This window comes from Salmo salar, chromosome 04, assembly GCF_965601325.2.
Source record: "Salmo salar chromosome 04, fSalSal1, whole genome shotgun sequence".
Taxonomy (NCBI): Eukaryota; Metazoa; Chordata; class Actinopteri; order Salmoniformes; family Salmonidae; genus Salmo; species Salmo salar.
Genome location: NC_138294.1, coordinates 6,131,431 through 6,142,500, shown reverse-complemented (window position 1 = coordinate 6,142,500; position 11,070 = coordinate 6,131,431). Strand labels below are relative to the sequence as shown.

General features: G+C 46.7%; 1 protein-coding gene across 1 annotated transcript in view; it reads right to left on the bottom strand.

Annotated features, from left to right (window-relative positions):
• Positions 1-7,005, bottom strand: part of marchf1 (membrane-associated ring finger (C3HC4) 1) — a 22,316-nt gene extending 15,311 nt beyond the window's left edge. Inside the window, exon 1 of the mRNA XM_082973887.1 lies at positions 6,651-7,005. Coding sequence (XP_082830013.1) covers positions 6,651-6,737 — 87 coding nt within the window. The 5' untranslated portion in view covers positions 6,738-7,005. The remainder of the gene's footprint in view (positions 1-6,650) is intronic.
• Positions 7,006-11,070: the final 4,065 nt, after the last annotated feature.

Genomic DNA, 11,070 nt, shown 5'->3' with positions numbered 1-11,070 from the left:
CTTCCATCTCCAGGCCATCAGACTGATAAACAGCTTCTATCTCCAGACCATCAGACTGATAAACAGCTTCTATCTCCAGACCATCAGAGTGTTAAACAGCTTCTATCTCCAGACCATCAGACTGATAAACAGCTTCTATCTCCAGGCCATCAGACTGATAAACAGCTTCTATCTCCAGGCCATCAGACTGATAAACAGCTTCTATCTCCAGGCCATCAGACTGATAAACAGCTTCTATCTCCAGACCATCAGACTGATAAACAGCTTCTATCTCCAGACCATCAGACTGATAAACAGCTTCTATCTCCAGGCCATCAGACTGATAAACAGCTTCTATCTCCAGACCATCAGACTGTTAAACAGCTTCTATCTCCAGGCCATCAGACTGGTAAACAGCTTCTATCTCCAGACCATCAGACTGATAAACAGCTTCTATCTCCAGACCATCAGACTGATAAACAGCTTCTATCTCCAGGCCATCAGACTGATAAACAGCTTCTATCTCCAGGCCATCAGACTGATAAACAGCCATCACTAACATAGAGAGGCTGCTGCCAAACATACAGACTCAAATCTCTGGCCACTTTAATACATTTAATACATGGATTTAATAAAGGTATCACTAGTCACTTTAAATAACACCACTTTAATAATGTCTACATATCCTACATTACTCATCTCATATGTACAGTATATACTGTATTTTATACCATCTACTGCATCTTGCCTATACCGCACGGCTATCACTCATCGATGTACATCCAAGATGGCGGTAGCAGTCAGTCGTCTTTGTCCTTTGTCTTGTCGTGTCCCGTGTATATATCAGACTTTCCTCCGTCGAGACGTCCCTCTAAGGCCCTTCTGCTAGCTTGCTAGCCCCGGCCTGCTAGCTGTCTGAATCAGCCAGCCCAACCACTCACTGGACCCCTAGGATCACCCGGCTACGCATGCCTCTCTCTAATATCAATATGCCTCGTCCATTACTGTCCTGGTTAGTGATTACTGTCTAATTTCACTGTAGAGCCTCTAGCCCTGCTCAATATGCCTTAACCAACCATGTTGTCCCACCTCCTACAGATGCGATGACATCACCTGGTTTAAACGTCTCTAGAGACTATATCTCTCTCATCATTACTCAATGCCTAGGTTTACCTCCAATGGACTCACATCCTACCATACCTTAGTCTGTACGTTATGCCTTGAATCTATTCTATCGTGCCCAGAAACCTGCTCCTTTTACTCTCTGTTCCGAACGTGCTAGACAGCCAGTTCTTATAGCTTTTAGCCGTACCCTTAGCCTCATCCTCCTCTGTTCCTCTGGTGATGTTGAGGTGAATCCAGGCCCTGCAGTGCCCAGCTCCACTCCCACTCCCCAGGTGCTCTCTTTTGTTGACTTCTGTAACCGTAAAAGCCTTGGTTTCATGCATGTTAACATTAGAATCCTCCTCCCTTACATTAGAATCCGCCTTTCTAATCGACCTGGCCCGGGTATCCTGGAAGGATATTGACCTCATTCCGACAGTAGAAGATGCCTGGTTATTCTTTAAAAGTGCTTTCCTCACCATCTTAAATAAGCCCCGTTCAAAAAATGTAGAACCAGGAACAGATATAGTCCTTGGTTCTCTCCAGACCTGTCTGCCCTCGACCAACACAAAAACATCCTGTGGCATTCTGCTTTAGCATCGAACAGCCCCCGCGATATGCAACTGTTCAGGGAAGTTAGGAACCAATATACACAGGCAGTTAGGAAAGCAAAGGCTAGCTTTTTCAAACAGAAATTTGCATTAACCCTCAGGACAGAGAGCCAGCACACTACTGGGTACAGACAGGAAGTTATGGATTAACCCTCAGGACAGAGAGCCAGCACACACTACTGGGTACAGACAGGAAGTTATGGATTAACCCTCAGGACAGAGAGCCAGCACACACTACTGGGTACAGACAGGAAGTTATGGATTAACCCTCAGGACAGAGAGCCAGCACACTACTGGGTACAGACAGGAAGTTATGGATTAACCCTCAGGACAGAGAGCCAGCACACTACTGGGTACAGACAGGAAGTTATGGATTAACCCTCAGGACAGAGAGCCAGCACACTACTGGGTACAGACAGGAAGTTATGGATTAACCCTCAGGACAGAGAGCCAGCACACTACTGGGTACAGACAGGAAGTTATGGATTAACCCTCAGGACAGAGAGCCAGCACACTACTGGGTACAGACAGGAAGTTATGGATTAACCCTCAGGACAGAGAGCCAGCACACTACTGGGTACAGACAGGAAGTTATGGATTAATCCTCAGGACAGAGAGCCAGCACACTACTGGGTACAGACAGGAAGTTATGGATTAACCCTCAGGACAGAGAGCCAGCACACTACTGGGTACAGACAGGAAGTTATGGATTAACCCTCAGGACAGAGAGCCAGCACACTACTGGGTACAGACAGGAAGTTATGGATTAACCCTCAGGACAGAGAGCCAGCACACTACTGGGTACAGACAGGAAGTTATGGATTAACCCTCAGGACAGAGAGCCAGCACACTACTGGGTACAGACAGGAAGTTATGGATTAACCCTCAGGACAGAGAGCCAGCACACTACTGGGTACAGACAGGAAGTTATGGATTAACCCTCAGGACAGAGAGCCAGCACACTACTGGGTACAGACAGGAAGTTATGGATTAACCCTCAGGACAGAGAGCCAGCACACTACTGGGTACAGACAGGAAGTTATGGATTAACCCTCAGGACAGAGAGCCAGCACACACTACTGGGTACAGACAGGAAGTTATGGATTAACCCTCAGGACAGAGAGCCAGCACACTACTGGGTACAGACAGGAAGTTATGGATTAACCCTCAGGACAGAGACCCAGCTCACACTACTGGGTACAGACAGGAAGTTATGGATTAACCCTCAGGACAGAGAGCCAGCACACTACTGGGTACAGACAGGAAGTTATGGATTAACCCTCAGGACAGAGAGCCAGCACACTACTGGGTACAGACAGGAAGTTATGGATTAACCCTCAGGACAGAGAGCCAGCTCACACTACTGGGTACAGACAGGAAGTTATGGATTAACCCTCAGGACAGAGAGCCAGCACACTACTGGGTACAGACAGGAAGTTATGGATTAACCCTCAGGACAGAGAGCCAGCTCACACTACTGGGTACAGACAGGAAGTTATGGATTAACCCTCAGGACAGAGAGCCAGCACACTACTGGGTACAGACAGGAAGTTATGGATTAACCCTCAGGACAGAGAGCCAGCACACTACTGGGTACAGACAGGAAGTTATGGATTAACCCTCAGGACAGAGAGCCAGCACACTACTGGGTACAGACAGGAAGTTATGGATTAATCCTCAGGACAGAGAGCCAGCACACTACTGGGTACAGACAGGAAGTTATGGATTAACCCTCAGGACAGAGAGCCAGCACACTACTGGGTACAGACAGGAAGTTATGGATTAACCCTCAGGACAGAGAGCCAGCACACTACTGGGTACAGACAGGAAGTTATGGATTAACCCTCAGGACAGAGAGCCAGCTCACACTACTGGGTACAGACAGGAAGTTATGGATTAACCCTCAGGACAGAGAGCCAGCTCACACTACTGGGTACAGACAGGAAGTTATGGATTAACCCTCAGGACAGAGAGCCAGCACACTACTGGGTACAGACAGGAAGTTATGGATTAACCCTCAGGACAGAGACCCAGCTCACACTACTGGGTACAGACAGGAAGTTATGGATTAACCCTCAGGACAGAGAGCCAGCTCACACTACTGGGTACAGACAGGAAGTTATGGATTAACCCTCAGGACAGAGAGCCAGCACACTACTGGGTACAGACAGGAAGTTATGGATTAACCCTCAGGACAGAGAGCCAGCTCACACTACTGGGTACAGACAGGAAGTTATGGATTAACCCTCAGGACAGAGAGCCAGCACACTACTGGGTACAGACAGGAAGTTATGGATTAACCCTCAGGACAGAGAGCCAAGCACACTACTGGGTACAGACAGGAAGTTATGGATTAACCCTCAGGACAGAGAGCCAGCTCACACTACTGGGTACAGACAGGAAGTTATGGATTAACCCTCGGGACAGAGAGCCAGCACACTACTGGGTACAGACAGGAAGTTATGGATTAACCCTCAGGACAGAGAGCCAGCTCACACTAGTGGGTACAGACAGGAAGTTATGGATTAACCCTCAGGACAGAGAGCCAGCACACTACTGGGTACAGACAGGAAGTTATGGATTAACCCTCAGGACAGAGAGCCAGCATACACTACTGGGTACAGACAGGAAGTTATGGATTAACCCTCAGGACAGAGAGCCAGCTCACACTACTGGGTACAGACAGGAAGTTATGGATTAACCCTCAGGACAGAGAGCCAGCACACTACTGGGTACAGACAGGAAGTTATGGATTAACCCTCAGGACAGAGAGCCAGCACACTACTGGGTACAGACAGGAAGTTATGGATTAATCCTCAGGACAGAGAGCCAGCACACTACTGGGTACAGACAGGAAGTTATGGATTAATCCTCAGGACAGAGAGCCAGCACACTACTGGGTACAGACAGGAAGTTATGGATTAACCCTCAGGACAGAGAGCCAGCACACTACTGGGTACAGACAGGAAGTTATGGATTAATCCTCAGGACAGAGAGCCAGCACACTACTGGGTACAGACAGGAAGTTATGGATTAACCCTCAGGACAGAGAGCCAGCTCACACTACTGGGTACAGACAGGAAGTTATGGATTAACCCTCAGGACAGAGAGCCAGCTCACACTACTGGGTACAGACAGGAAGTTATGGATTAACCCTCAGGACAGAGAGCCAGCACACTACTGGGTACAGACAGGAAGTTATGGATTAACCCTCAGGACAGAGAGCCAGCACACTACTGGGTACAGACAGGAAGTTATGGATTAACCCTCAGGACAGAGAGCCAGCTCACACTACTGGGTACAGACAGGAAGTTATGGATTAACCCTCAGGACAGAGAGCCAGCACACTACTGGGTACAGATAGGAAGTTATGGATTAACCCTCAGGACAGAGAGCCAGCACACTACTGGGTACAAACAGGAAGTTATGGATTAATCCTCAGGACAGAGAGCCATGACACACTACTAGGTACAGACAGGAAGTTATGGATTAATCCTCAGGACAGAGAGCCAGCACACTACTGGGTACAGACAGGAAGTTATGGATTAACCCTCAGGACAGAGAGCCAGCACACTACTGGGTACAGACAGGAAGTTATGGATTAATCCTCAGGACAGAGAGCCAGCACACTACTGGGTACAGACAGGAAGTTATGGATTAACCCTCAGGACAGAGAGCCAGCTCACACTACTGGGTACAGACAGGAAGTTATGGATTAACCCTCAGGACAGAGAGCCAGCTCACACTACTGGGTACAGACAGGAAGTTATGGATTAACCCTCAGGACAGAGAGCCAGCACACTACTGGGTACAGACAGGAAGTTATGGATTAACCCTCAGGACAGAGAGCCAGCACACTACTGGGTACAGACAGGAAGTTATGGATTAACCCTCAGGACAGAGAGCCAGCTCACACTACTGGGTACAGACAGGAAGTTATGGATTAACCCTCAGGACAGAGAGCCAGCACACTACTGGGTACAGACAGGAAGTTATGGATTAACCCTCAGGACAGAGAGCCAGCACACTACTGGGTACAGACAGGAAGTTATGGATTAATCCTCAGGACAGAGAGCCATGACACACTACTAGGTACAGACAGGAAGTTATGGATTAATCCTCAGGACAGAGAGCCAGCACACTACTGGGTACAGACAGGAAGTTATGGATTAACCCTCAGGACAGAGAGCCAGCACACTACTGGGTACAGACAGGAAGTTATGGATTAATCCTCAGGACAGAGAGCCAGCACACTACTGGGTACAGACAGGAAGTTATGGATTAACCCTCAGGACAGAGAGCCAGCTCACACTACTGGGTACAGACAGGAAGTTATGGATTAACCCTCAGGACAGAGAGCCAGCACACTACTGGGTACAGACAGGAAGTTATGGATTAACCCTCCTCTTCTCCTTCCCTTCCCTCTTCTCCTTCCCTCTCCTCACCTCCCTCCCTCCCTCTTCTCCTTCCCTCTCCTCACCTCCCTCCCTCCCTCCTCCTCCTCCTCTTCTCCTTCCCTCTCCTCACCTCCCTCCTTCTTCTCCTTCCCTCTCATCACCTCCCTCCCTCTTCTCCTTCCCTCTCCTTTCCTCCCTCTCTCCTCACCTCCCTCCCTCCCTCTCCTCCTCCTCTTCTCCTTCCCTCTCCTCACCTCCCTCTCTCCTCACCTCCCTCTCCTTCCCTCTCCTCACCTCCCTCTCTCCTCACCTCCCTCTCTCTTCTCCTTCCCTCTCCTCCCTCTCTCCTCACCTCCCTTCTCCCCCCCTCCCCCCACCTCCCTCTCTCCTCCTCCTCCTCCTCTCCTCACCCAGATCAACCTGCTGTTTAACCCCCCCCCCCACCACATCAGAAAGGACCCCCAGTTCATTCAGAGAGCTCCACAGGGTCTGTGTTCAGGTTAGGGTCAGGGCTAGGGGGTCAGAGGTTAAGGTCAGGGCTAGGGGGTCAGGGGCTTACCTCGGTCTTGTCTTTGGAGCGAGGGGCGCTCCGGCCGTTATTGGCCATCTCCCGAGCGGGGACCACGGAGATCTGCTGCACTGGCATCCTCACTGCTTTCCCAGAACTCCCCTCTCTCTGAACACACTCCGTCTGCGGAACAACGGTAATCCAGTCGGTGTTCCAGTCGGTGTTCCACAGGTCCGGAACTTGGAGAACAGAATGGGATCAGGTCACCGTGGAAACGGACAGAAGGCTCTGGACGGCAGGGAGTCGGATCGTCATGCCAACTCAGAACTCAACAACACCCCTCCCCCCCTCAGAGAGCGAGAGAGAGAGAGGGAGAGAGAGAGATAATAGATTAATCTGAAACAGATCAGCTGTGATGGTAACTGGGGGAGGAACAGGTGAGTGTCTGGCTGAGGGGGAGGAGACTCAGGGTGCTGGGTCAATCAGCATATGGCCCATCAGGCTTAACGCTCAAATTAGCCTGGCTACTGATAATCAGCTTACACACACTGGTTACCTAGCCCTTAAAACAACGCCAGTCCTTCCAGTTTGATGCTCAGTCTAGTCCAAAACCATCTCACCCAAAACCAGCAGCGTAGCCAGACATTTGTTGGCGGGTGGGCCTTAACCCTAACCCCCAAAAAATTACTTCCTGCAATTCTACACATTCTAGAATCTAGAATGACATTCCGATGATCTAGAATGACATTCCGATGATCTAGAATGACATTCCGATGATCTAGAATGACATTCCGATGATCTAGAATGACAATCCGATGATCTAGAATGACATTCCGATGATTCAAGCGAGTTTCTTTATTTTTACTATTTTCTACATTTTAGAATAATAGTGAAGACTTCAAAACGTTAAAAAAAAAACACATATGGAAACATGCAGTAACCAAAAAAGTGTAAAACAAATCAAAATATATTTTATATGTGAGATTCTTCAATGTAGCCACCCTTTGCCTTGATGACTTGTGAAGCTGGTTGAGAGAACGCCAAGAGTGTTCAGAGCTGTCAAGGCGAAGGCTGGCTACTTTTAAGATGGTTCGTTTAACACTGTTTTGGTTACTACATGATTCCATATGTGTTATTTAATAGTTTTGATGTCTTCACTATTATTCTACAATGTAGAAAATAGTACAAATAAAGAAAAACCCTGGAATTAGTTTTTTAGCTCCACCTGCAATAACACCTGCTAACCATGTGACCAATAACATCTGCTAATCATGTGACCAATAACACCTGTTAACCATGTGACCAATAACACCTGCTAACCATGTGACCAATAACATCTGCTAACCATGTGACCAATAACACCTGCTAACCATGTGACCAATAACACCTGCTAACCATGTGACCAATAACACCTGCTAACCATGTGACCAATAACACCTGCTAACCATGTGACCAATAACACCTGCTAACCATGTGACCAATAACACCTGCTAACCATGTGACCAATAACACCTGCTAAACATGTGACCAATAACACCTGCTAACCATGTGACCAATAACACCTGCTAACCATGTGACCAATAACATCTGCTAACCATGTGACCAATAACATCTGCTAACCATGTGACCAATAACATCTGCTAACCATGTGACCAATAACATCTGCTAACCATGTGACCAATAACACCTGCTAACCATGTGACCAATAACACCTGCTAACCATGTGACCAATAACACCTGCTAACCATGTGACCAATAACATCTGCTAACCATGTGACCAATAACATCTGCTAACCATGTGACCAATAACATCTGCTAAACATGTGACCAATAACACCTGCTAACCATGTGACCAATAACACCTGCTAACCATGTGACCAATAACATCTGCTAACCATGTGACCAATAACATCTGCTAACCATGTGACCAATAACATCTGCTAACCATGTGACCAATAACATCTGCTAACCATGTGACCAATAACATCTGCTAACCATGTGACCAATAACATCTGCTAACCATGTGACCAATAACATCTGCTAACCATGTTACCAATAACATCTGCTAACCATGTGACCAATAACACCTGCTAACCATGTGACCATTAACATCTGCTAACCATGTGACCAATAACACCTGCTAACCATGTGACCATTAACATCTGCTAACCATGTGACCAATAACATCTGCTAACCATGTGACCAATAACATCTGCTAACCATGTGACCAATTAACATCTGCTAACCATGTGACCAATAACATCTGCTAACCATGTGACCAATAACACCTGCTAACCATGTGACCAATAACATCTGCTAACCATGTGACCATTAACATCTGCTAACCATGTGACCAATAACATCTGCTAACCATGTGACCAATAACATCTGCTAACCATGTGACCAATTAACATCTGCTAACCATGTGACCAATAACACCTGCTAACCATGTGACCATTAACATCTGCTAACCATGTGACCAATAACATCTGATTGGTGCAGCTATAAACCAAAAGCACTGTTTTGATTGGTGCAGCTAGACACCACTAGAAACTAGCCCCCATATCAGTGTGAATACTATAGCCCCCATATCAGTGTGAATACTATAGCCCCCATATCAGTGTGAATACTGTGGCCCCCATATCAGTGTGAATACTATAGTCCCCATATCAGTGTGAATACTGTAGACCCCATATCAGTGTGAATACTATAGCCCCCATATCAGTGTGAATACTATAGCCCCCATATCAGTGTGAATACTATAGTCCCCATATCAGTGTGAATACTATAGACCCCATATCAGTGTGAATACTATAGCCCCCATATCAGTGTGAATACTATAGCCCCCATATCAGTGTGAATACTATAGCCCCCATATCAGTGTGAATACTATAGCCCCCATATCAGTGTGAATACTATAGCCCCCATATCAGTGTGAATACTATAGCCCCCATATCAGTGTGAATACTATAGCCCCCATATCAGTGTGAATACTACAGCCCCCATATCAGTGTGAATACTATAGCCCCCATATCAGTGTGAATACTATAGCCCCCATATCAGTGTGAATACTATAGCCCCCATATCAGTGTGAATACTATAGCCCCCATATCAGTGTGAATACTATAGCCCCCATATCAGTGTGAATACTGTAGCCCCCATATCAGTGTGAATACTATAGCCCCCATATCAGTGTGAATACTATAGACCCCATAGCAGTGTGAATACCATAGCCCCCATATCAGTGTGAATACCGTAGACCCCATATCAGTGTGAATACCGTAGCCCCCATATCAGTGTGAATACCGTAGCCCCCATATCAGTGTGAATACCGTAGCCCCCATATCAGTGTGAATACCGTAGCCCCCATATCAGTGTGAATACCGTAGCCCCCATATCAGTGTGAATACTATAGCCCCCATATCAGTGTGAATACTATAGACCCCATATCAGTGTGAATACTATAGCCCCCATATCAGTGTGAATACTATAGCCCCCATATCAGTGTGGATACTATAGCCCCCATATCAGTGTGAATACTGTAGCCCCCATATCAGTGTGAATACTGTAGACCCCATATCAGTGTGAATAATATAGCCCCCATATCAGTGTGAATACTATAGACCCCATATCAGTGTGAATACTATAGCCCCCATATCAGTGTGAATACTATAGCCCCCATATCAGTGTGAATACTATAGCCCCCATATCAGTGTGAATACTATAGCCCCATATCAGTGTGAATACTATAGCCCCCATATCAGTGTGAATACTATAGCCCCCATATCAGTGTGAATACTATAGACCCCATATCAGTGTGAATACTATAGACCCCATATCAGTGTGAATACTATAGCCCCCATATCAGTGTGAATACTATAGACCCCATATCAGTGTGAATACTATAGCCCCCATATCAGTGTGAATACTATAGCCCCCATATCAGTGTGAATACTATAGCCCCCATATCAGTGTGAATACTGTGGCCCCCATATCAGTGTGAATACTATAGCCCCCATATCAGTGTGAATACTATAGCCCCCATATCAGTGTGAATACTGTGGCCCCCATATCAGTGTGAATACTATAGTCCCCATATCAGTGTGAATACTATAGCCCCCATATCAGTGTGAATACTATAGCCCCCATATCAGTGTGAATACTATAGCCCCCATATCAGTGTGAATACTATAGCCCCCATATCAGTGTGAATACTATAGCCCCCATATCAGTGTGAATACTATAGCCCCCATATCAGTGTGATTACTATAGTCCCCATATCAGTGTGAATACTATAGCCCCCATATCAGTGTGAATACTATAGCCCCCATATCAGTGTGAATACTATAGCCCCCATATCAGTGTGAATACTATAGACCCCATATCAGTGTGAATACTATAGACCCCATATCAGTGTGAATACTATAGCCCCCATATCAGTGTGAATACTATAGCCCCCATATCAGTGTGA